Below are 27,924 nucleotides of genomic sequence, written 5' to 3'. Positions count from 1 at the left end.
GAGAGAGAGAGAGAGAGAGAGAGAGAGAGAGAGAGAGAGAGAGAGAGAGAGAATGTGCCTCACCCATGAGTCATTTCTTACTCTTGTTCTTCATATTTAGAAAATTCTATTGATTCTGTATTCAAAATAAATCCAAGCTCTCACCACTTCTTATGTCCAATGCTAACAATCAGCCAAGGCTCCACTGTATCTTACCTTTCTAACTGCCATCTGTTCTTCACATAGCTTTTCCCTTCTCTTCCTAAAACCTTTCAAATGCTTCTCAGCTCACTCAGGACCAAAACCAAAGCCCCTATAATTATCTCAAAGGTCTTGTGTAGCTGTCCCACACAAACTCCTACCTGTCTTTCTTTTTACCAGTATACTGTATGTTGTGTCACAGAGTGAATCCATTCATCTTGAATTTTGATAAATACACATATTGCATCTTAATGAATTTTACTCTCAGTGGGTCACCCCACCTCTCCCCTCTCCCTCCCTCCCTAGATCCCCTTTCCATACGTCCATTGCCTGACTCTGTTTCTTAACATGGCTCTCTTATTTTGATCTTTAAATCATTTATACTTTGGGTCTCTCAGATTAGAGAAACCATACAATATTTAACCTTTTGTGGCTGATTTATTTCACTTAGTGTTATGGTCTCACTTTTCATTCATATTCTACAAATGACTCAAATTTATCTTCCTTTATGCCTAAGTACACAATACACACTCTCGTGTACATGCAACTTTTTTGTTCATTCATTCCTTGACAGCACGTAGGCCACTTCCATGACTTGGCTTTTGTGAGTTGGGCTGCTATCGACATGAGGATACACATGTACCCGGACATGATGGCCTTAGGTCTGTGGGCAAGACATCTGCCAGAGGCAGAGCTGTGTCAAATGGAATTTCTGTGTCCAGCCTTTTCAGAAATCTCCATAATGACTTCCAAAGCAATTGCATTAATTTACATTCCCACTAATAGTACAGAAGGGTTCCTTTTCCCCCCATAATCTTGCCAGTATCTGCTGTTGATTGAATCCTTGATAATGGCCATTCTTTGACATAAAAAGGAATCTCAGTGTTGTCTTATTTTGCAATTCTCTGATGGTCAGAGATGCAGAACAACTTTTCAGTATCTTTTGGCAATTTGTATTTCTTCTTCTGAGAAGAGTTGATTCATTTTAATTGTCTTTTTTAACTAGGTCTTTTATTTTTGGTAGTCTTTTATTTTTTAATAATGTCTTCTATTTTTAAGTTCTTTATATAGTCTAAATATTAGTCCTCTATCAGTAGTAACTGGTAAAAATATTTTTCCACTTTGTTTTTAATTTTTCCCTATTTAACATGTGGTTAGCTCTGGATTTATCATAAATGGCTTTTTATTATTTTAAGGTAAGGTCCTTGTACACCAAAGATTCTTTCTCTAATCATGAAAGGATATTGGATTTTTAAAAATCTTTTATTTGGCAGGTCCAAACAACTCTGTGGATTAAAGAGCCTGCAAGCAGGTTCAATCCCTGGGCCTGCTGTGCCAGCCCTGCCCCTGGGGTGCACTGAGACAGCAATAGAGACTGGGCGTGGTGGCACAAGCCTGTAATCCCAGCTCTTGGGAGGCTGCAAACAGGAGAATCACTATGAGTTCGATCTAGTAGTGAGACCTTGAACACCCTGTAGACCCTTCCCTAAAATAAAAAACATAAAAAATAAAATATTTTATTAATTTATTTGGTACAGAATCTCCCTTCACAGCTTCAACACATAGCAATCCTCCTGTTTCAGTCTCCTCAGCACTAGGATTATAAGCATGTGCCACTGCACCCTGTTTCAATGCCAGAGATCAAACTCAGGCCTTTGTGTTTGCCAGGCAGGTGCTTAGACCACCAAGCTATCTCCCCAGACCCAAAGATATTGGATTTGGTAAATTTTGTAACTACCGAAATAATTATGTGGTTTTTATCCTTTCATTTATTTGTTGTATTACAGTTATTGACTTATGTGTGTTGTGCCACCCTTGCATACCTCAGATAAAGCCAAAGTGTAATCTATGATATTTTTAAAGGTTTGTTTTCTGTTTGCAAGTAACTTTTGAGAACTTTTGCATATCTATTCATTAAGAAAATTAGTCTCTTATTTTCTTTTTTGTTGTCCTTGTCTAGTTTTGGTATCAGAGTAATAACTACCTTTATGAAATAAACTTGGGGCTGTGGAGATAGCTCAGTGGCTCAAGCACCTGCCTGGCAAGTACAAAGTCCAGAGTTTGATCCACAGACCACCCAAAAAAAAAGAAGAAGAATCTTGGCAGTGTTCTTTTTCTTCCAATTTTATGAAAATTTCTTCCCTATAGTTGTTGCGAAATTCAGTAGTGAATCCATCAATTCCTGGGCTTTTCTTGTTTGTTAGGGTTTTTATTATTGCCTCTATTTCATTATCTTTTATTGGCCTGTTCGTATTTTCTTCTTTCAGTTTTGATGATGATGATGATGATGATGATGATGATGATGATGATGATGATGAGTGTGTGTGTGTGTGTGTGTAGGAATCTATCAATATTTTGTAGATTCTCAAATTCATTAGAACACAAGATTTTGAAGTATTTACTTATAATCCTCTGGATTTTGGTGGTGTTTATTTTTTTGTTTTTATTGTTTCTTCTTTTTCCTTTATTTCTTAATTTTGCTTAACACACCTTGCTTCAAACTAAACCCTTACCTTTCTGACTTGACCTCCAGCCACTCTTCAACATTTCATTGCACCCTTTTCCTCAGAGGTATTTTCCTCAAATCTTATTCTTTTCATTGCCTAACTTATCTCTCTCTCACCACTTTTTCATACTGACAGCTGCTTGACTTGCCCCTTACCATGTTCTAGCCTCTGCCCAAATCTTATCAATAAGGCCTCTCTGGCCACCCAGTTTGAAAGTTCTTTTTTTTTTCAAGCTCTGGCCAGCTTTATTAATGAAAACATCTTAGTTTATTTTTCACCAGTCTGTTCTGACATGCTTCTAATGATATCAGAGTCACCTGGATCCATAATTGCCAGTGTGCATACTCTGTAGTATCTTCCACATGCCGTGCCCAGTTCGATATTATTGCCACTATAGTGGTGGACCCCAGTTTTGGCCAACATGGTCCTCAAGGCTGGGCAGTTGTTGGCAAGGATGACCAATTTCGCTTTGCCCTGTCTGATCATCCTCAGCGTCTGCTTGTAGCCCAGTATGTACTTTCCACTTTTCATAACAAGCTGGAGCCTAGAGTTGATGGACTCCAGAGATTTTTTTCCTCTTCTTTGTAGCCACCATCTTCCTTAGGTGGGGATGGCCCTCAGCCTAGACCACAGAAGATAGAGCAGGAGGTTTAGGACTCCAAAATGGAAACAATAACCTATAAGGATTCTCCCACTGCTCAAACCTCCACCACAGGGAACCCACTCACCAGGCTGAAAGATCTTCATCTTAACCTTCTTACTCTTGTATGCTTTATCTTTTACCCTGTTTTATTCTTCAAAGCACCTACCATTTGACATCCCACATATTTCCCTAATATGATTGTTTATTCTCTATTGTTCTCTACCCTTCAATTATAATATAAATTAGAAATGTTTTAATTGCAATATAAATTCCTTGAAGACAAGAATTTCTGTCTGATTTTTTCTTTGCTGTACAGCACAGAAAAATACAGAATGTAAAGTGGATATTTGAAAAGTATTTAAAAGTACTATGGATAGATGGTCAATCTTATTTAAAGTGTTAAATAGGAATAAAGAGTAAACAATGGAACCAGGGAGATGGCTTAGTAGAACAAGCGCTTCCCTGGCAAGTGCAAGGGTCTGAGTTCAATCCCCGGTTGGGAGGAGGGAGAGTAAACAATGGCTTGAAAGCCTGTCTTTTGAAGACTTGAATCTGTAGTTTTAACCATCTAGAACAAGATCAATTTATCACTTGGAGGAAAAATAACAACTACACTTTGATTTCAAATTGAAGCACTGTGAAAATTTCAGACATTATTATGATTTTGCTCTCCTTACTTCTGAAATTTTTCTCCAAAATTGCTAGTTTTTTTTTTTAAGTAAGCATGTCTTTCACACATTTTCTAGAACTGAATTTGGAAGCTTTTAAATTGAGTGTTAGATGCTGGTCTCTGTAGCAGTTCACAAACAACAGATTAGACATTACGCCTTCCTCCTACACATATGTTCACAGGAGCAGCAATCTTTCTCTTAATGGACTCTCTCTTTGTGATACTGGGAGTGAGATGGTTTGAATACACACAAGCCAGCCTATCAGGCCTCCTCTTTTGAGTGTTGCCCAATTCCTGTTAATCATATTATTTCATTATCAAGTGCCAGGAACTCCTATTGTATATTGATCTCATCACTGAGCTAATTGATGTTGACAACTCCTATTCTCTACTGAATACATTACCAGGAACATTAATCACTTTCCTTCAACATTTTTAGTATATGTGCTGCCAAAGCGAGCATTGATGAAGTGATTATCCTACTGGACCAGAAGGGATGGATAGTCACAGCACAGACAGGTCAATAATTCTTGGCAGAATCATGCTCTTGTCTGACTCACCCAGGAGGCTGAACTGCTTGCATCAGGATGTATTCATTGCTGCTATTCTGAAATACTTTCTAAGTTGGCTTATTTAGGAGTATGGTTCCTGCCCTCATGGTTTATAGGGTTTATGCGAAATGGAAAACCTTCCCCAGCCTCCAAATTGGTCTGTCAACTTATCTTGCAGTGGAAGTCCCATCCTTACTAGAAGAGTTTCCCAAATTTAAACATGAAAATGGCTATTCATGTTATGGAATTATAGTAACATAGAGAAAATATCATGCACCACTTGATTTATTTTTGTAAACACTGATGAAACTGACAATATGAAAATATATGTAAAAATATACAATTGAGAATATGAAACATAAAAATAGATAAAGTATGCCAATACAGATAGAGCAAAAGTCTGAAAATTATTTCCACCAAAACATTTTCAAGCCTGGTGAAATGGATCAGTAGAATAAGCATTTGCCTGGCAAGCACAAGGGCATGAGTTCAATCCCCGGGTCAGCAAAAGAAAAAAAAACCTTTTCAGTATTGTTTCCCCAAAGTAGTATGCTACCCAGTGACTGTTATTTCCTCCTTTTTGATATTTACACTTTCAATTTTAATATAATTATGTTATCTGGAACATATAAAATTCTTTAAATGGAAATATGTCCTATGTCATTTCCACTCTTGAGTTTCTTTAAGAAGTAACAACAATTTTATGATGAATTCAAAGAAGCAAATACAAGATATGCCACTACCATGAACATCCTAACTGACATTCAAGTGGCAGAAAAACAGGTGTCCCTTTTTCTACTAACCACCTTCCCCTCTCAGACTGAATCTTTTCATGAAGGACTCTGGTGGAGGTTCGATCCAGATGAGGAAAAATGACAGCAGGAGATTCTGCAGATCGACAGCCCCTTTCGGAGTTATTCTTTTTCCCATTCGATTTCTCTGTTATAGCCTCACTCGGTTCTGAGTGTACATTACTTGTGTTCTTTAGCATCCAACCATTTGTTGATTTATTTAATCAGCATGTAGTGAACAAGTCAACATAGTTAATTTACATGGCTGAGGACAAAATGGTGAAACTATGACCCTAACTGGCAAAAACGTAAGAATTGGATGGGGCAGGTGTAAACAGACCCTGTAAGGAATGCTAAAGGATCACCAGGAATTCAGAAAGGAAATGCAGACAGTGCACGTTGTTCAGTGCATAAATGCAGCTCCTCTGCGGCATACACTTTTATATGTGGCGTATCAGGCTTCTACTGGAGGGCAGGATGGGAAGCCTACAAGGACCGGAAAGTGCTTTCTTCGCACCCAGTCCTTGTGCTCCAGTGGACAGGAACTGTATCCTGAGAACAGGGAGCTCACAGAGCTGTGAAAATCGCATGGCTTCTTCGCCCCTTGTGAGCCTCTGCCTCTCTCCTCTGCCAATATAGATAGAGCAAAAGTCTGAAAATTATTTCCACCAAAATTATTTTCTGCTGCTTGAATGTCAGTTAAGATGTTCATGGTAGTGGCATGTCTTGTATTTGCTTCTTTGAATTCATCATAAAATCATTGTTACTTCTTAAAGTGCAAAAACTCGAGTGGAAATGACATAGGCCATATTTCCATTTAAAGAATTTTATATGTACTAGATAACATAATTATATTAAAATTGAAAATGTAAATATCAAAAAGGAGGAAATACAGTCACTGGGTAGCGTGTATGCGGTTCTCTGCTCCTATAGCACAGTTTTCCCCTCCCCCAGCCATTAAGCTGCTTGCTTCTAGAACTTTCCCTGACTTCCCCCAGCTTTATCTGTGTAGAAACTTGTTCTGTTAATTTTATTAATAGCCTGCCTACATTTCCTTTCTGAATTCCTGGTGATCATTTAACATTCCTTACAGGGTCTGTATACACCTGTCCCACCCATTTCTTACATTTTTGCCAGTTAGGGTCATATTTTCACCATTTATTCTCAGCCATGTAAATTAACTATGTTGAATTGTTCGCTACGTGCTGATTAAATCAATAAATGGATGGATGCTAAAGAATACAAGTAGTGTACACTCAGAACCAAATGAGGCTATAACAGGAAAGCCCGAAAACATTAATGGGAAGAAGAACACTGCCAGTGTCTCTGGCCATTGTCGTCTAGCTGTCCTGCTCCTTCTCTCGTGGTCGGAGCTTCCATTCCAGCTGTTCCTGAAGGGGACGCTTGGCTCCGAGGAGAGGAGCATTAGTAGGAAAAGAGCATCATACACTTCCCATGCCCACCACAGGATTATCAGTTATAAAACACACAGCAAGGAACAGCTCAGCTTGTACTTGCCTCCCTAACCAATGTCATCATGAAATATTGTCACCAGTACACAGTTCCCACAACAATCCTCTGTCTCGTTTTGTCAGGATTAGCACCTCCACGTCCAAAATAGTATCTGACATGACTTTCTATTTACAGCAGCACACATGGGATGCGTTAACAACACCCTCCGCAGCTCCTGGGATACAGGACAGGCCCGACGGCGGAGGCCTGGAGGGATAGGCGGGCCTGACGCCTGTCTACTGAGAACTGCGCTGGGGGACTCACAAAGGAGTTTCTGAAATTTCTTTTGATAAAGCCTCCAAACCACCAGATCTGCTTGTGTCAGAACTGAAAATAACTTGATCTAGCTAGGGAAGCAGATTGGCCTGGAAGTTGGAAGGTGTGAGACACTATTTGCACACGCTGGTTGGGCACCCTCAGGCAAGGCACTTAACCGCTAAGCTTCTCTGAATGTCTGGGCTTTTGTTCTCTTCTGTACTCTGGGGAGGATACAGCAGCCCTCCTTTGATCAGGGGGACCATAGGAGTCCCAAAGGAGATCGTGGCATCAAGGTATACAGCAGACACTCATCCCAGTCGCAGGAAAAGGAGTGAGGGGGTTTTTCCGCCTGCTCCTCCCTCTCCGCCCCCCAGCACCGCTCCGGCTGCAGAGCACTTGCTCTGAGCTTCTGGCTCCTGCTAAGCTTGCGTGGCCACCACCTCCCTCAGCCACCATCATGATTATCTACCGGGATCTCATCAGCCTCGATGAGATGTTCTCCGACATTTACAAGATCCGGGAGATGGAGGACGGGCTGTGCCTGGAGGTGGAGGGAAAGATGGTCAGTAGAACAGAGGGTGGGGGGGGGGGTAGGTGGTGGCTGGTGAGATGGCTCAGTGGTCTAAAGCACCTATTTAGAACAAGCTTAGCAAAGCACAGGGACCGCGGTTCAATCCCCCAGCACCACATGCCAGGTGGGCTAAACTGGCCACACACCACACACACACACACACACACACACACACACACACACATAAATTTAAAAGAAAAAAAGAATAGAGGGTGCCATTGACGACACACTCATTGGTGGCAATGCCTCCGCTGAAGGCCCAGAGGGGGAAGGCTCCGAAAGCACAGTAGTCACTGGTGTAGATATTGTAATGAACCATCCCTTGCAGGAAACCAGCTTCACAAGAAATACATCAAAGATTATATGAAATCAATCAAAGGCAAACTTGAAGAACAAAGACCAGAAAGAGTAAAACCGTTTATGACGGGGGCGGCAGAGCAAATCAAGCACATCCTTGCTAATTTCAAAAACTATCAGTTCTTTGTTGGTGCAAACATGAATACAGATGGCATGGTTGCTCTCCTGGACTACCGGGAGGATGGTGTGACCCCATTTATGGTTCTCTTTAAGGATGGTTTAGAAATGGAAAAATGGTAATGGATTCGATGGTAACCTTGGATCTATCACTTGTCATAACTGACTGCTGCTTGTCATCTACACAACACCAGGATTTTAGACAAATGGGGCTGATGTCATCTTGAATGCTTTGTTTATTTCGACTGTGATTTATTTGAAGTAGAGGCATTGTTTTTTTGGGAAAAAACACGTCATGTAGGTTGTCTAAAAATAAAATGCATTTAAATTCATTTGAGAGAATGCCTCTTAGTTTAATACATATCTAAACTAAGTCCATTGGTAGTGTTCATGGAGAAGATAGGACCTAGTCAGAGACCACTGCTAAAAAGTATAAGACTGTCTGCAAATAACTTCTGCAGTGGAACTACTTCTGAGACTGGAATATAAAACAAGAATCAAAGTTTTAATTCTGAGTTGTAGAGAAGGGAAAGAGACTATGTTCATAGCAGTGCCAACATTTGAAGTGGAGCCTTACATATTTCATCACCTGCAATGGAAGTAGTTAACCCTGGAAGAGATTACCAAAAGAATAAAAAGACTTAACTCAGTTGGAAGCAAAAAAAAAAAAAAAAAAGGAGTGAGGGGGCATCATGACTAGAGCAACCACCCCGGAAAGGCTCCCCAGCTGTGCTCTCAGCATGGGTGATGCTCCTCCTCTGCTCAGGACCTCAGTGGCAGGGAGTGGTCTTTGGTAAGGAGCTGATTCCCTGTGTTCTGTTGCCTTCCAAGTGTATAAAATTCTCATGCATGCTCTCTGCTTGTCTGCTGGTGCTGTTACCTTATAAATCATGCAGCCTCATTCAAAGATTAATACAGCCAGTAACAGAAATGGCTTATCTCAGCACATGGGAGCTGACTTAGCACAGGATTAATAAACACACTTGCTTTTTTTTTTAATGTACTTGGTACAGGGTCTACAGGGTCTCACTGTGTAGATCGGACTCGTAGTGAGCCTCCTGTTTTCCGGCTCCCAAGAACTGGGATTACAGGTGCATGCAACCACAACCAGTCTCAATCACTATCTCAGTGCACCCTGGGAGCAGGGCTAGCGCAGCACACTGGGGATCGAACCCCGCTGCTGTGCTCTGCCTAAGCAGGGATGTTAGTCCACCGAGCTATCTAGTCAGCCCTTTCTTATTTTTATTCTTTAGCAATAGTCATTGTGTTCTTCTTCAAGATGTTGACTATATGCAAATCTAGGTTAATGTTTTATTTACATCATTTGACTTAGTATTCATAATAATGCAGTGGAAAAGGCACCATTATTCCCATTTTACAGATGAGGAAAATGATACTTAGACTAAATTTTATGTCAAGCTCTTAGAAATGGTGTAATTGGACCTAAGATTTGAGCCATGTTTTAGTTCATATAAAAATTCATGCTCTGAGTACTACTAGCTTTATAGAAAAGTATTACAAATAAAAATTAGTGCTATTCACAGTGCTCATTTCACAGCTCACATATGACACATAGGTTGAGGCCTCCTTGCCCACTCAGAGGGGTGATACAGCACCCTATGTGCAGATACAATCACTGGTAAATGCGCTTCTCCACCACAGCCAGCTCATCCCGACTTTCAGAGGTTTTATTTTATACAGAATCATTTGTGACCTCAGACATCCTCCAGTTACTGTGTTAGTAAGCGCATAGCATAGGTGCTCAAGATCATGTCTGAAGGTGCATGCTCCGGTTCCAATCAGCACAAAGCTGCGTATAGTACTTCACCTCACTCTGTGTGGTTTCCTTTTTAGCATAACATGCCAATCTCCTGACTGTACTCATATGCATGGCCTGGTGAATTGAAAAACGTCATCTGCCCCCACAAACTCAGGAACTGATGTGTGAAATAAAGTGTGCAGAAATCTCTTATCAGATGTTATACTTTTACATGGTTTTCTCTGAGAAAATGCCAAGGTCAATAAAATTCCCTTAATTTTCACATAAAAAATACATGCTCTTATATTGTGCATCTTTGCTTCCAAAATAATAACAGGTCATGCAAAAAGGTGAGGGAAAATCTTAGGAACGGCGTATCTGATCCCAAGTAAGAAGCCTGTAGTTCCCACGTCATGCACTCTCTCCCCACTGCTCAGGCCTTCTTGTAGAACCTACACACTGCTTGTAGGGCATGGAGAAGTCTCCAGATAAACATGGTGGGAAAGATTGACAGCTAGTGGAAAATAGGCTATAACCCTTCAGAAAACCTAAAAGGAGAGTAGACAGGACATTCTCGTCCCTCAGTGTCTGACCACCTTGTTTCCCAATGGAAATTTCTCAGAAGAAACAACCAGACAAAGCACACCATCTCTTTCACTATATAAGGAGATTAACCAGTTTGTGTGAAAGAAGATTGCCTCAATTCAGCTTAAAATTCTTTGCAGTACTATAGGGTTTGGTTTTTGTTGTTTTTTTTTTAATCTTCAAGTGAAAACATTACAAATACTTCAGGGTCCATGAGAATTCTTTCTGCTTCTTCTGCTTTGGCTCTTTTGTATCATCTCATTTTATTATTTCAAATAAAGGATCTTCCTACTACACAGCAAGGGTTCATGGCTTGGTGGACACAGAAGCCAATATGGCACTGATTGTTTTGAAGAAATAAATCTGTTGAAAGACACCTGACAAGGAGACAGGAGGGACCCTCAAGTCTATCTTCCTGTTGGCCAGCAGCAAAGGAATACAAGTGGCTGAGGTAAGGGGGTGCAGAGAGGTGATTCACTGTAACCCCAGTCTTTATGGATAGTTTATCCCACAAAGTCAGGGCCAGAGGAAATTTGTGACTAATTCTGGTTGACACCTTTGTACATCTAACCTTGGTCCAAGAGGGTCCTATTCTCCTCCCTCAGGTTTTGTTCCTCAGAGATTTTGCTTCTCTAGATGATTTAAATCAGGTCCTAGAGTTCTATACCTGCCTTCTGTAGAACAGTTTGAAGAATCTTCAGAGAAGGGAAGTTAATGACTGTGGTAGACTGACAATTGGTGATCAACTTGTAACACCCCGCTGAACTGAACTAGGGTGGTCCTGGGTATGGGAGACCCACCTGAAGATTATTGCCAGTAGTATAAGAGGCAGAACTGGAGAAAAAGAAGTTTAGAAGTTGAAGGGAAGCTGTAGGTAGGGAGCTGCTGGTTCTCCTGCAGGAGCTTGTTGTGCTGGTTTTCCTGATGAACTTGGCTATTATCATTAGAGGAATTCAGGACATTGTTGTCACTGATAATGGCCACAGTTCACATGGGGGAGCTGTGGTCATCACTTTCAGCATTTCTTCCTAGTTCCGCAGGGGAAGATAGTGCACTGCTCAGTCTCCTGGAGAAGGGTGTCACATTGGCTTCCTAACAGGAACTCAGCTGTTTTCATCCTCAGAGGAGCTCAGGTCCACACTGTTGCTGAGGATGGTGGTGGCACTTTTCAGGGGAGCTCTGGTTCTGACTTTGAGCATTGCTTCCTGGCTCTAGTGCACATCCCTCAGCCTGCTAGCACAGATCCTTCATCCTGCTGGCTCAGACTTTCTAGCTTCCACCACTGACCTTGGGGCCTTCCTAGTACAGATTCTTGAAATAGGCCTGCATCAGGTCAGACTGCTCAACAGGCCTATTGTCAGGGGTTCTTGACCTCCAGCTGGACTTGGTTGGGGGGGGGGCATTGATTGCTACGGGCTTTAGATCCTCAGCTGGACTGATGCAGGACATTACCATGGGATCCAGGCCTCAGCTGGATTCTTGGGTCTTGTGTATATGCACAGATTTCCTGCACTTTCTTTCTATATGACTCTTTGGATGACTATTATGAAATAATCTTATAAACTATTTGTACTATATTGTTCCCCTTGTAAAACCCCTGGTTACAATAATGGCTTACAGCTAAGTTTAATTACCATTAGGTTTACTTAAGCTACAGCCACAGTACCACTCCTTCCCTGCCAATGTGGAGAACAATAACTACTTGGGACTATCTTCAATACTATATTAAATGAAATAATTGATGCTAAATTGTGTTACATTAAAAGAATCCAAAATCTGGGCTGCTCTTCTATGAACTTGCAGACTTTATCTTGTGGGTATCAGTGTGATGTAGGGAAGCGTTGGTCTAATGAGACCTCAACTCAGCTTTCTCATGTTTGTGTAGCTTTAGAGAAGCATCCTGGTCTCTTTGTACCTCCATTTTTTTCACCCATTAAAAAGGAAAATAATAGACCCACTTTACAGGAATACTGTGAAGTTCAGAAACGATGCATATTCAGTATCTAGCACATCATAGGCTCAGAATACATAGCTGTTTTATTTATTCTTGTTGTTATGGGTTGTGTCTAGTTGTTCCCCCAAAGCCTCAAGTAGTCTGGGGCAGCTTCTGGAGTTTGTGATTATTGTGGGTGTGGATGCTGCACCCGTCCTGGGGCAGGTAATTTGCATTACAATGTGTGGAAGGGAGAAGGGCTAGCTAGCTGCTTGAGCTGCTGCCACTCCCTGTGCTCTCTGTTTTTTGCTACTACTGGCTGCTGCCACTCCCTTTGCTCTCTACTCTGCTACTACCATGAAAGTTTGCTCTCTGCCATGTGCCACTCTGCCTTGGAGCCAGCTGAGTATGGACTGAAACCTCCAGTAACTGTGGCTAAATAAAGCTTTCCTTCCTTCATTTTGGGTGTTGGATAGTTGTCCCAGCAACAAAAGAAGAGTAATAGAGATACCCATATAAAGCAACTTGTATGAATTGGAGCTAATGATTAGGTTTCAGGATGATGCTTTCTCACAAGACTGTGACTTCAAACACTTAGAAACTTACCCGGGTATCTTTTTATGATTGTCTCATCTGGTCATTTTTAAGGCACACTAGGATTTTAAGGAAACACTCTGCTGTAGAGTCAATGTAAAAGAAAGTACCCACCCACTGCAGCAGCCACTTACCCATCCATGGATGGCCTTGAATCACTGCAATGTGCCTTTACCCTAAGTCTCAGGAAGGTTCCATGCCTCATACAGACGTAGTAGGCATGAGACTGCTGGCCAAGAGGAAGAGGTCCAGGCTGTGGGCAGTAGTATATTTGACAGGCTTGTACACTGCAGGCCTTGTTCTGGGCCCTCACAAAGCACCTCTTTAGGATGAAAACAAGATGTTCTTTGTAAATAAAAGTTCATGCATTTGAGTAATGAAGTCATTTTCCAGCACTGCAGTGAAAGATGCTCTCCTTCCAAACCTCCTGGGTGAGGACTGTTGGAAGGAATCGGGGTGGCCAGAGACACTCAAGAGAACAGGGCAGCACAAAGTGCGTGGCAGTCCATCTAGTTTAAGACCTTGCTTCAAAGTCGGCGCCCTTCGTGCCCCACGCTGCTCTCCTGAACTCCTCTTCCTCACATATTTCCTACCCCCTGGAATCCCCTTTCCACCCACTTTCCTGAAACATGAAAGGTCTGTTGCAGATAAGACATCCGGCACGTTGACTAAAAAGGGAGCTTCGAGAAAGCAACAAGTGTGACCTATTCACCCGGGACCTTGGGATGGGGCTCCCACTAGAGGGGGAGGGGCGGCGGAGGGGAAGTGTCGACCCCGTCTGAAAAGCCAACTTCTAGTGGGAGGGACTGGAAGAGGAAGGTGGAGAGGGAGTGGTGGGAATGCGGGTGGGAAGGACGCAGCCGTCAGTCTGGGCTGAGCGCAAGGAGAGGAGGTGGCCACCCGGTGGCGGCTCGGCGGTGGCTTTGCTCCGAGTCGGATCCGCACGGTCCCAGCCCAAGCCTGGGGCGCCAGCCGCGGAGGGAGGCGGCGGGAGAGAGGAGGCAACAGCAGGGGCTCGCCGCCTCTCACTCTCCCTTTTCCCCCCTACAAAGTTGCTGACTGGGCTGCCCGGCGTCCCCACATCTGGACACTACCGAGCCGGAGAAGGTGAAATACCAGGCGTCACCGCTGCCAGGGACCGAAGCGGACGCCTGCTCTCGAGCCCGCGCGACGCGAGCGGGGATGGCGTTGAACTCAGCCTGGCGCTCGGTCCTGCCGCTCTGGCTCCTTTGCAGCGCTGCCTGCTCCGACGCGGCGTCCGGGGACGGCAACGCGTTTCCTTTTGACATTGAGGGGAGCTCGGCTGTCGGCAGGCCAGACCCGCCCGAGACCAGCGAACCGCGCGTGGCTGTGCTCGAGGTACAATGTCCCCCTCGGTGGCCGCCTGCCCTGGGCACCTGTGCCACGGGCTTGGCCACCATCCTCTCCTCCGACTGACTGCCTCTTTCCCTCTCCCACTGTTTGAGTTTCGCCTCTGTGAAACTTGAAATAGAATTTTACATTGAAGGCTGAGCTTGGATGTTGCGAGTTGCAAGGGGAGGCTTTGGAGCAATCTGTTCAAACTGGCCGTCGTGCATGTCCTTCGTGCTCTGGGTGGCTGTGTTAGACTCACCTGGGATTGCAGCAGCAGCTCAGGGACTGCTTGCTTTGGGTCCCAACACTCCTGTGTGCACCCTGTCACGCTGCCCACCTGTGCTTCTTTGCCAGCTGGACAGTGGGAACAATACCACAGGACCTAATCTTTTGTCTTAAATTAAACAAAGGGTCTTCTCCACCAGGGGAGGGTGTGGGGCTAGCGAGAGTGATGAGCCATGAGCAAAGCTATTAGGAAACTACAGAGATACCTTCCAGGGAAGTAACCCTTTATAGTAGTCCAGGAGCGTGTTAAGGTCAAGCCCTAGGTTCAGGAGGTGCTGTTGGTCATATGTTTATTGAGAGAGCTGCTGTGGGAACACCTTACAAGAGCTTTTAAGCTGGAAAAAATCAAAGTGTGGAACTTTGCTGAAAAAGACCAGAGCAAGTGATTTAAGAACCCCCGAGCGCAGAGACACAGCAGTGGGTCTAGTGTGGGGGAGATGTTAAGTGGGAGGAAAATGAAGTCACCTAAGTTCATGGGAAACGAAAGAGCAGTCCATGCACACACATCCACACCCTGTAGCCATGGTTGCCACAACCAGACTACTACTAAGACTTTTATGTGGATTGACACCATTTCCAACACCGCTAACACGGATTTTTGCTATCAATCCTTCTGACTGTTAGTGTAACTGTAGTTACTAAGTACTGACTAAAAATAAGGAGTATGAATACAGTCCTTCTCCGAAATGAGCCTTACACACCTCTGGAAAAAGGCGGTGGGTGAGTGGTCTCTGAGTATACCGCACCTTCGTTGTGGTGGAGAACGTAGCCTCCATGAGGAAGGGGTGCCACGGCCCATGGTCAGCTGCACACAGACAGTGGGCAGGGGAGAGGCCAGCCCAAGAGAGGCTCCATGTGGTGCAAAGGTATTTTTTTCTCTGCAGTCTTGCAGTTAAACCCAGGGAAGTATTATCTCCACCTGTTGCTTGGAAAGTCCCTGAATGAAATGCCTAAGAGGGGTTGGCAGATAGAATGCAGGACACCCAATTAAATTTGAATTCCAGATTAAAAAACAATGGATGGGGTGTGGGTCATATCCTAAATATTGCATAGGATAGATAGATAGATAGATAGATAGATATACTAAACTTTTGTTGTTCATCTGAAATTCAATTTATTTAGAACTCCTTTTTTAATCTGTTAAACCTAAAGAAACAAATACACACAGCTATTTTTTTGTAACTCTCATCCCATAAAAAATTGAAAACAATAATGATTTTTAGAGAGCCTTAAATTGATGTTGAGGCCTTGAGCTCCTTCTTATGTGGTCATCTGTTCAATGAAGTAATGAGTAAGAAACTAGCTCACGAAGTGTTCTAGATTTCAGGCTTTCAGGCTGATGCTCCCAAGTTTAAATCTCAACTTCCTTGAGCATGAGAAATTGCAGACAAAGAACTGATGCTTAGAGATGTCCACTGATGTCCAAAGAACTGATGTTACTGATGTCCACTTTATACCTCATATAATCTTTGCCATAAAGTTAGGTAAAAGAGAATGTGCTTAGCACAGGACCCGATATACTATAAATGCTTTACAAGTGCTAAGACTTGTGATAAAGAAAACTTTATTTAGGAATGCTTTTCAAAATTTTATTTTTATCATACTATTTTACTAATATTATCACTACTGTTGTATCTCTGTATCCTTCCAGTCAGAGAAAATGTCCCATTATAAGTTAAAAGCATAATATTCTCAGCATCAAAGAGGTTCAAAATGTCAATTGAGGGCTTCAGTTTAGGAAGACAGAAAGCAGATATTAGTCATTCCAGGAAGGTCAAAGTATAGGGTGTAGAAAGGGTGGAATCGAGATAATTACGTGCGGAGTGCATAGTTTCACATAATGCTTGCGGTCAGCCTGCGGTTCCAAGGCAATCCCAATGTCCCACTATCAGCTTTCTCATGCCCTTCACTGCCAATGAGTGAATCTAAAAGCAAGTATAATTGGGAGACTTAATAACACGGCTCGACCACTCCACTGGGTTGGACTAGAGAATCGTATTTGTGTGTATTCAGAAAGAGAACATGGCCATATCATTCATGGGAGACATACACACTGTGAATGAGAGGATATTCTAAAAATATGTTCACTTTATTTGAATTGGATTTGTATGAATGGTTATTCCTCTGATCTCCTTCAAAGAAAAGGAAGAAAAATACTAAGGCAAGCCTGGAGTGGTGGGAAGAGCTTGGCAGAATGCCTTCCCAGCTCTGCAGAGCAGGGCGTACCCCCCCCACCCCATTCTTTGTGGCCCCAGCAGGGAAGTTGGCTCACCTAGTTGTTCCATGAGACCTGAGAGTGGACCCATGTACCCAATGGAAGCATGAGGATGGCCAGCTGGCCATAAAGGATAGCCCCATTCTCATCAAACAAGCTTAAGCTTCCCACAGCACTGGAAAGAACAGCTCCCCTGGGTAACTCTGGCAAGGTGTGGGGAATATTTTCCCATCTTCTGCCTCTTGGCAAGCAATGTACTGAGTTCATTACTGTTGAGTTATAGTGCAGCAGTGATTTTCAGTATGTCAAAGTGGGCAAAGGAGAGAGTAGGTTGTTTCAAAAATGGTATTTATTATCCTACAATTCACATTTTTAAAAAGTCTGTTTCATCACACACATTATAGCAAGAAAAACTAGGCAGAATTCTTCTTGACCAATAGAGAAATGCAAAAGAACCAGACTGGGTGTAGGAATGGAAGTGGGAACCTACCCTGCCCCAGGAGATGTCACTACCACCTCCTTGGAAAGAGGGAGATTTTATCAGAAAGAAGCTAACGGGGAAGCTAACAAAGGTCATGATTGTGGTGATGCTTTGTGGCTTGGGAAGAAGCAACCAAGGAGCAAGGGAAGTGCTGAAGCCCATGGGGGCCCTGGAGCAGGGACCAGGGCTATTCCCTTTGAGGAAAGGAGAAAGGAAGAGAATTGACAACGGTGAGCCAAGCATCCTGCGAGAGAGAAAGAGGATTTTACCTCCTGGTAGCCCAACTAGATTTTCCTGTCATTGTCATTATTGGTTAACTTGTCTTTAAGAAAACAGCACTAGGTAATCCCTGTATATACCTACCTTGGGCAAACTGACTCACAGCTTGCAAGAGGCACTATGGGTGAGACTAATGCCAAGGGACTTTCCCTCTCAGTTCTTTTCATTGTTCACTTACAGTCCCATGCCCCAATCCAATGTCAGACTCCCTGCCATTGAAGGATTGCAGAATATTTACTTTAAAACAGTTTATATCTCTTTCACTATCTGCTTTCCTTTTGCTTATCTTGGTCCTTTAAAAAAAAAAAAAAAAAAAAGGTCCTCCAGCCACTACCCAGCTATTCTGCAGTCCCAACAATACTTTTAGGTAATTTGAATCTCCTACACATGGCCATTGTTCCATTCACTTAATTATTTATTCATACAACAGGGAAATTTGAAGACTTAGCATTTACAATACAACAAGATGAGCAGCAGGAGGAATAGGAAGAAGGCAAAACCTCACCCCTACTCCCAGGGATCAGAATTCTACAGAAAAAAATATGCATAGGCATTCTACAAAGCAAAATGGAGTACGAGCAATGAAGTACGACTACGAACAAAATGCCACAGAGATAAATGTAGAAAAAAGTAGTTCAACCACAATAGTTGGGTACAGCAATGTAGTCAACAAACATCAAAGAAGGTTTAAAAAACATGTTAGGAGGAGTGAAATACGGTGGTGGGCTAGCTGCCACTGAGTACTCAGCACATGCCAGACCATGACAAATCCGTGGACCTGTGTCGTTATCTCCTTTCACATACGTAGAAAGAGACATGGCTTGTGAAATAGGAAGTAGGACATTTGGGAGGAGCTCAGAAAGGGAGTTAGACTTACTGGAATATCTAGGAAGAGGTGATTAAGTAAATAGATGCATCTGGAGGGAGAATTGTAGTCAAAGTTTTGGGAATTCCTTGAAACAGACATACAAAATGCCACCAAAAGACCATTTCTGCAGTGCTTATTAAAAGAATAACCTAAGGTACATAAACAGTGAAGATCACAAAAAGACTTCAGATAATTCCCTTTCCCAGACTAGTCTATTTGCTCATTTTTTTATTTATCGGGCAGTGCTAAGGGTCAAACTTAGAGGTTCACACATGTTGGGTAAGTGCTTTACTAAGTAGCTGCATCCCTAGCCCATAACTTTTTTAAAACTATGCAAAACAAGAAAAAATAGCCTAACACTTGTTGATTTCTACAGTGTCCAATGAGCCTACACATAATATTTACTTAACGCTCAATAGTGACAATTATACCCATTCTACAGATAAGTGAATTAATACTTGTAGATGAGAAATTCCTTGCGCAAGTTTCAAGATTTCATTCTCTTTTTCTATTATACCGTTATATCTCCATAATAAACTTCTCATAGCATGTTCTTATATTCCATGTTGTCTTTAGAAGCAAATTCTAGTATATTTCCTCCACACAATGCTACAGTCTATATTAAAACCTCTTTATTCAGATCAATATTGAATAAAATCCTAGGGGGAGTAGGCTCAATGAAAGCAACACATCCTGTGCGTGATGGAGTCCTGAGTACCAGGGATAGAAGGGATGTCCTTTCAAGAAGGGCAGCCACTTCTCAATATTGGCAGATCTTCTGGGAGGTTTACTTGTTAATATGTTTTCCAAGGGAAGACAAAATTGGATGCTGAAGTATAATTGCTGACTCAATATTTTTAAAGCCCAGTAAACTAAGGATCTCTGAAGGGCAGATTCAGGCTGAGGACCAGTTACTATATTTGCAGTCTGCTCTTTACTGTATTAGAAATTCAGCTTTCATCAAAAGCAGAATGGGTACTTGTGGCAAGACAGATGTGATGGGAACTCAGCTCCAGGACTTTATAGCTGTTTCAGTTGGGTCCAATTAGATCATCTTTGAAAAATTCAGTTCCTTTGGCTATAAAACAAATAGAAACATATTTTGCCTTGCAAGATGGTTGTAAAATTTAAATACAGTAATACACACGAACTGCCCACTGTTGTCCTCTAGTTCTTGCTTTTTTTCTTTCTTGCTCTGTTTCTACCTATCTATCCACAGGTAATACAGGATCTTGTTAAAAATATTTTGTTATGTAAATCTTCACTTATTCTTCGGATCTGATTGCTTTCAACTTTTGCTTATAAAATTGCTAGTTATGCAATACTGGAGGAGACCAGAGTTGACTTTTGTATTCCTTTTCGTTAATGCTTTTCTAAATAGGCTGCCACCAGCAATAGGACAATCTGAATAGTTAAAAGAAAGGAATGGGTTTTTCTAAATTTCTAGAAAAACTGAAAACAAAATAACAAACAAACAAAAAAAAAAAAATACCCAGCACCTTTGATATGACAAAGACAGCACTCTTTATTTTCTTCAAAACTTTTCAAAGCCACATTGCCATAGTTTCATGCTATAAATAATGTCCAAATAGTTTACTGTTTTAGGATGTCATCTTGCTTACAGCAGCATATTAACATAATGATGGCCAGACATAATTTTGAGACTTTTGATTTATTAAAGACCACTAAACAGCATTCCAACACATGCTTTGACTTCCAAAATTTAGCAATTCCAAGCAATTATTTTCAAAAATAAGTAAACTACTAGCTTATAGAGATACAATGCCCATAAAATCAAACATATCAATATCTACTTCTGTATATGCAAAAGAACAGCATTCTCTTGTCAACTGGTTTTCATTTTTGCTCCTAATGTGGTAAAGTTAAATTCTGGGAAATGGTTTACTAAAGGGAAGTTTAACCACAGATGTTTGTAATTCCAACTTAAGTTTCCCATCAAAATCTTAATGAAATTCAGCTGCCAGTAGTTGCCTCCAAATCGGAGTCTTTTTATCATGAGAAACTTGGGAGAAAAACATTCCGAGGCTCAATGGTAGTAGGAATTTTTCCATATTTAAGCCCAAATTCTCTGCCTAAAGAAAAGATACATAAAGAAATGTCTTTAAAAAGAGAACAGAGAAGTAGCTACGTGTGCTTACAGTAATATGCAAAACGACCCTGTTTTCACTTCCAGGCCTGTTGTGTCTTAGATTTTACATCGTGTTTTGTTGAAAGCTAAGACCTTGTGGGCCCCCGCAAGAACTGGTACACTGGATAAATTCCATAACATTAACAGCTGCCGAGTACGAGTCTCTGCAGCAGACTAGAATAGTATTCCATGCCATCTGCCCTAGCTAAAAGGGCCCCTGAGCATGGTACAGACTTGTATGTTAACATTTATTTGAACTTATGTCCTCCATTAGCTGGGGTAGCTTTGATTACATTAAAGGGAATCCAGGACTACAAGGACCAATGACATCTTCAGTAGAACTTGACTTGAGGATATGACTTACATGGAAAACTTTCTGTGCGTTGTGCACATTGCAATATGGAACCCTGAACTAAGCAGCTCTGTGAAACAAATGTCAGCCCAGAAGTCTGCACAGCAAAAACTAGCAAGAGACAAAGAAATATCGAGTTACCCTTAGATCTTGGGGTGCCAGTGCGTAAAGCCATCTAAAATCTGAGAATGTTTTTTAAAAGAAACCAAATCAGCTTCAAAATGGTCACACTTTCTTAAGCTGGTGCTTACAGTACGTCACAACACGAACTCAAGGGCTCAGGCTTTCAATGGGGCAAGGTTGTCCTCACTCAAGAAGCTGGTCTGCACTGACATGAAGCTTCCCAGCGGGTGTGCACTTTCCCCTGATGAGCAGTGATAGAATTTGGACAATTAACCACATTCCAAGTCTTAGCTCTCTTCCTCTTGATCCTCCATGAGCCCGAGGAGCAGTTGAACAGGCTGAAAATCTGGATGTGGCTGCTATTTCATCATGGTGCATAAATAATCACCTCATTCTGTTTCATTACCTAGACACTGTTGTCTGGCATGATCAATGCCAATAGATACTCAAATTCCACTCATGAGGGACAAGCATTGCAGTCTCCTCCTAGCATGGGATTCTGTACAAAGGGAATCTCCTGGAGATGACTGAGGCCTGTTCAAGGGTTGGTGGAAGATTATTGGATACATGACTTTGTTACATGTACCTGGAACTATGAAAACAAAGAAATCATAGAATATTAGATCTGAAAAATGAAATTTAGAATTCAGTCCTTTTATTTTGCAGGTGAGGAAGCCGAGGTGGGAGAGAGGGGAGGTCTCTCAGTAGCAGCAGTAAAGGCAGCAGTGTCTTCTAACTCTTACCTTAGGTTCTTTCCAGTTGTTTCAGTGAACTTAATCATGCTTAATTACAACCAGACATCATTACATGGACATATCTTTATAACTTTTAAAGGAAAACTGTTTACTTCTACTCTATATTACTTCATTGTCAGTAGAATAGTTTCATGGATTTGAGTACAGCTGGACTCTGAGTCTGCAACTAGATATTCTAGTTCTTGGATCCACCATGAAAAAGTAGATGAACATTGCCAGATAAAGAAATATGCACTTCCTATAGCTTCTGTTTCTGAAGAAAGAGAAAAAGAGGATAAGGGTAGAGGAGTAGGAGGAAAATAGGGTAGAGAGGAAGGAAGATAAAAAAGAAGGAGGAGAAGGGAAGATAAAAAAAAAGAGGAGAGGGAGAGAAGCAGGAAGAAGAAGAGGAAGAGGAAGAAAGAAGAGAAGGGGAAGAAAGGAGGAAGAATAGAAGGGGAAGAAAGGAAAAAGGAGGAGAAGAAGAGGAGGAAAAGAAGGGGGAAATTATTCTAGCAACAAAATTCTAACAAGTAGGTTAAAATTTACATGCGTTAAAGGGAACCTTGCCTAAGGAATAGACTTACACAGTCATAGCTGTTGTCCCAATTAGAACCCCAAGATTCAGGAGTCCCAGAGCTCAAAGCCCTTGACCTGGCAGAGGGGGTGAAAGCAGACATGATTCCAGGCCTGAGCCTTTCCAAAATGACACACAGAGGAAACCTCCCACTTGGAGCTAGCTGCAGAAACCCACCTCAGTGTGCTGTGGGAGACGCATCCCCATACGGCAGACATCTCCCACACCAGGGCCCCTGAGTGCTATCCCTCCCCTTGCCAAGCCCTTCAGGATGACCTAAACATGAAACTCTACTACAGAAAGATGGCAAGTATGTCAATTGAAGGGGCTGAGGACATGTAGAAGTGCCAAAGTGAAACCTATGTGATACCTAACAGTTAAGTGCAAAGTGGCAGAAATTTCACAAAAGAGACTGTGTCTACGTTTAGTGAAAAAGAGAAGCTAGCCAGCCACAGATGGCTGATTATTATAAACGTCAAGTGAAATCACCATGTTATATTATACACTGTACTGCTGTCCACTGGGCTTTAGTAATACTGCAGAGAAATATAAAACCTGCTCTAGATTGGACAAAACACAACATTTGAAGGAAAATACATTCAAAGCAACTTTCTGGAAGTCAGAATTGTCAGTGAGTGAGAGAACTTGCTCTTGCCTATGAATTCCCTGACTACCACTGCCTGTGGGGAAGTAGGTCCAAAAACAGTGACACCAGTATCATTTCAACCATGCTAGAAATGCAAAGCCTTGGGTTCTCCCCTAGAATCAGACTCCACATATTTACTGTAGTCTCAATGGCTTAGAAGCACATTAAAACATAAGAAACGCTACACTCTAAAATGCAACTGGGCTTAAATTTTGAATGGACTTAGAGGAAATTATGAACCCAGAGAGGAGTAGGTTTTTGATACAATTATGGGGCAGCTCAAAAACACTAAGGCAAATCACAACTAAGTGATGCTCGCAGTTTCATTCAGGTACTAGACTTTAGCCCAGAAAAGGCATATGTTAGATTTCACTTTTTTAAAGCCTTGGAGGGGCTGGAGAGATGGCTCAGTGGTCTAAAGCACCTACTTAGAACAAGCTTAGCAAAGCATCAGGGACCGCGGTTCAATCCCCCAGCACCCCATGCCAGCCAGCCCCGCCCCCTGGTGGGCTGAGCTGGCCACACACACACCACACACACTCTCTCTCTCTCTCTCTCTCTCTCTCTCTCTCAAATAAATAAAACAATTTAAAAAATTAAAAAAAAATAAAGCCTTGGAACAAACTCCTGCTTCAAGGAGGAACACAGAAGGCAACCCTGGGTCCTGCAACCATGGCACACCCATGGAGTTCTTGAAAGCGTCCTTTGAGAAAAGCTCTGTAGGACTTCAATGACTTCCTGTTCACACCTAACCTTTCCCAACATCCACAGACTGTACCGAAATGGAACTGCAGGAGCTTTGGTGTCCTTGGAAGCCAAGGGAGGCGACAGAAATTTACTCGTGAAAATCTGTCCAGCTTAGGCTGTTGCTCAGACTTTTCAGGAAATAATGGGATTGTGGTGTTTTTATTGGTAACCAGGAAGTCACCCTAATTCTAGATAATGAGCCCACATGGCATGTGTGAGTGTGGTCTGCATCACAGATGATGTTAGGAGATATGGAAAAGGCTGTTTTCCATAGAAAAGTGCTCTAGTAGGCACTTTTCTAGAGGGACTGGGATTTGTATTTGAGTCAGAGTGAGTGTTTCCATTTGTATCAAGCAGGTACCTCCCTCCATCTTCCCCCAAATTCCAGGTTGCCTAGATACAGCTTCTGTCCTCAGTAAACACTATCCTGCAACAGCCTTGTACAACAACTGTGCTTCAGCCCACCGTGAACAGCTAGCTGGCTGATTTCTAAGGTCCTTTTAGGTTTTATTATTAGACATTTGCTTAGCCTTTGTCATGTCCTGATACTTTTCTAATTACTTTCTGTGTATTAGTGATTTTTTTATTCTTCATGACTACCCTCAAAGGAGCATACTGACATTAGTCCCATTTTACAGATAAGGAACTAAATAGCAATTGAATAACTTACTCAAGGTCATAGGCAGGAAGCCAGGTTCCACACTGTTAATCTTCTATTATAATGCCCTCTAACATCGGTTTCTAAGGTTTCCAGAACCATCTGGGAATGCTGTAGTAGTCTCAGCAATTAGTGAGTGTACAAAGATTAATATGTTTAGGCTCTGACTTTTTCTTGGGTTACAGAATTATGGAATAAACTAACTTCATCAGCTTAGTAACAGTGGAAATTCTTCCCTTGGACATGAGAGGAATCAAACTTGACTTAATATCTGAATATAATATTTTTTTTTCATGCATCATCACATTTACTGAGCATTCATTTTTCAGTGGAGTCCTGAGTCCACTTTGTGGGTATACAATTTTAAAGAATTTAAAAAGGAAGAGCAAAGAGCTTGAACTATAGTAAAAATGAGATATCAGGGGAAATAATCACATAAATATGTCAATCACAGGGAAACAGTGAAAATTAGAAATGGTTTTCCTTTTAATGTTTTTGCCCTACACATGACAGTAGAAAAAGAAAAGAGGTCTAGCAACAGAAAGGAGTCAGGCAAGACTTGAGAGGAACACAATTGCCCAGCTGCTTTCCTAGAAATTATTAAGCATTGTATAAAACAAATTGCTGGAATAAGTGAAGTATTCATTCCACTCACAGGGAGTCAGAGCCTCCTGTAGAAGGCATCTTTCCAGACACCCGTCATTGCATCTGGTACAGATCAGGACAGTTATGGCTCTTGCTGGGCTAACAGAATGGCTTTGGCAGAGGTCACTATCCTTTATAACTTGGAATCAGGAAGGTAGTGGTTCCCAAACTTTGGGTGCCCAAGCAGCTCTTTGCTGTTTCTTCTACTCTAGCCTCATGTTTTCAATGTCTCACCTGTGGAGACTGCCATAACAAATTACCACATGCTGGAGGCTTAAACAGCAAGGAAGCATTTTTGCATTGTTCTGGGAGCTAGGAACCCAAGATCAGGTGCTGTTGAATTCAACTGGTGAGGCTGTCTTCCTGTAGACGAGTGGTCACCTGTCCACTACGTCCTCACAGTCTTCTCTGTGCTCACAGAGAGAGTGTTCAGGACCTCTTCCTCTTAGTATACAAACACTAGTCCTGTCTGATGAAGGCCCTCTCAGTATAAGCTCATGTCACTTTTTTACCTCTTTATTGGCCCTTTCAGCAAATATATTCACAGTGGGCTCAGAGCTTCAACATATGAATTTTGAGAGGATGCAATTTAGTTTATAATATTTACCAAGTGAAATGATAAAATTTCTTCTTTTTTTTTTTTTTGTAGCTGGCTCAGCCTACCCTGGGGGCAGGGCTGGCACAGCATGTGGTGTTAAGGATAAGACCAGGTTCTTGAGCTTGCCTAAGCTTGCCTAAGCAGGTTCTTTAGACTACTGAGCTATCTAGCCAGCCCCCAAAATGTCATCCTTTAATGAGACAAAGAAATTGTATTTGCAAAAGAGAGCATCTGATAAAATAGTACCATTGTTCTATTAAATTTTATCCTAAAAGTTTTATCCAAATTTAAAATATAGCATTTATTATTATATGTTCATGTTTTATAGATAAGTCATAATTAATTTTAATTAGCTATTTTGAAAAATGGAAAATAATAGGGATCAACCCATGTGTTGCTACCTTGCAATCCTTAGGTATCCCAGTACACTTGATTAATCAGCATTTATATCGTCACTCTTAGTGTACAGCACCTATGACCTCAGCAAGTGCCATATATCATACAAAGATTATCAAAGCACTAAGAAATAAAACAAACATACTACTAATAAAATACAATTAAGCTATAATAAAAGCTCTTATAGGGTTTAGAAAGAACATGCATTTCTGGTGGGAAGTTCCTACTGACCTCATAAAAGAGGTGGATTTTGTACTGAACGTTTAAGATTAAGAAAAGAATGTACACTGAGGGGAAAGATGAGTTAAAACAAAGACATAGAATTCTTCTAGGAGAGGAAATAGTGCTCATCGGTTGGACTGGATGTCAGGGTGCCACTGAATCTTTCAGGACAGAAGAAAGGGAAACACGATGAGAGCAGAGCTTCGTCATCACTAATCCACTGACAGACTCCGGGATGAGTTGAGTGCAAACACCAAAGAGCCTAGAATCGATGTAACTTGTGCTGTGCCTTCAAAGAAGGGCCTCAATTTGTATGGTGTGAAAAAAAAGAGGATGTAGGGGAGAATTTATGCCGAAGCCATTGCCAAGATTCTGTCAAGATAGTTCATCATACATGTAGAGGACAAGGATGAGGCGAAAGTCACACATGCTGATGATGTCTGTAGAAATACATTAAGTCATGAGGGGAGGATCTGTTCAAGGGCCTTTTAACAAAACCTCCTATTTCAGTGGCTATCAGGACATAGCACCAGCAAAAGGCCTCACGCAGAGTAAAGGAAAATGATCAGCTGCAGATCGGGGGTCTACCTTTTTCACTCAATGCATTCCTTTTTACCTGAGTTGTCAGTGAGTTCTACAGGACATTTCACTAGTTAAGAGGGACAATGGGTGAATCTCAGCTCTAAAGTGTTGAAGAACAGCTCTCCTAGCACCTCCCAAGTTGTTACTCTAACTCATAACAGGTCTCCAAACTGATGCACAGAATCCCAGTCAAAGCAATGCCTCCTGGGCAGAGGCCAGCAGTGCGCACACCTGCCTCCAGGTAGCCATGGTGTGTTGCTGGCTGCCCAGCACCACTGAGGCCTTGAGCACCTCAGCAGCAGCTCCAGTGGAAGCTAGAAATCATAACACACTCGGTGCTCTTCTGAGAGATATTTTATGCTTCCTGTTCCCTGTCTGAGGCTATTTTAGGACTTTGCCTAGGAAATTAGGAAAGGAAATTCTGCTTTTGTCTCAGTTATTACCTGGGGAGGAAACCACAAAGGATGTTTGGACGGAGAGTAAGGAGACGGTGTGGAGACCGATTAAACACTGTCTTTCTATTCTTGGCATTTGTTCAGTAGTTTTTATCTTCCAAAAGCAGTTATTCCACCACAACCAATATCATGGCTTCCTAAAATGTGAATGACATTTTAAAACAAATCAGGTAATTCCTTATTTGCACAGAGAGCTAAAAAGGTAGCTGCTGGGTATATCCTTGCCTCCCTCAGCGAGCGCAGTATTACACATTCTCTGGGTCCAAAAGCCATCTCCATGGCCTCCAGTGGCCAAAATGCTTCCATTGTAAATGTTACATGTATAAAAATCAAGAACATAAACATCAAAAACATTTTTAGTTTTTTTGTTGGAATAAAAAAGTGATATTTTAAGAATTTTATATCATAAAAGGAAGCTATAGCTTTTCTTCATTTGCTTTATACCATGTAGTCAGAACACCTAGGGAAACCCAGTCTTCTGATTAATTAAGAAAACTTCCTTTCAACCCAGAATATGAAGAGTTCAGCTTT

At 41.8% G+C, this 27,924-nt stretch overlaps 1 protein-coding gene across 2 annotated transcripts in view; it reads left to right on the top strand.

Moving 5' to 3' along the window:
• Lama4 (laminin subunit alpha 4) overlaps nucleotides 1–27,924 on the top strand; it is a 172,418-nt gene that overhangs the window by 13,658 nt on the left and 130,836 nt on the right. Inside the window, exon 1 of one of the 2 annotated variants that reach the window (XM_023706137.1) lies at nucleotides 13,920–14,387. The exons of the other annotated variant lie outside the window; for it this stretch is intronic. Within the exon in view, the coding sequence (XP_023561905.1) occupies nucleotides 14,211–14,387 (177 nt within the window). The 5' untranslated portion in view covers nucleotides 13,920–14,210. Of the gene's footprint in view, nucleotides 1–13,919; nucleotides 14,388–27,924 lie in introns of those variants that run through there. 2 annotated transcript variants of the gene reach the window in all.

This window comes from Octodon degus, unplaced genomic scaffold (genome assembly GCF_000260255.1).
Source record: "Octodon degus isolate 3935 unplaced genomic scaffold, OctDeg1.0 scaffold00241, whole genome shotgun sequence".
Classification (NCBI taxonomy): Eukaryota; Metazoa; Chordata; class Mammalia; order Rodentia; family Octodontidae; genus Octodon; species Octodon degus.
This window is presented reverse-complemented; position numbering and strand designations above follow the sequence as displayed.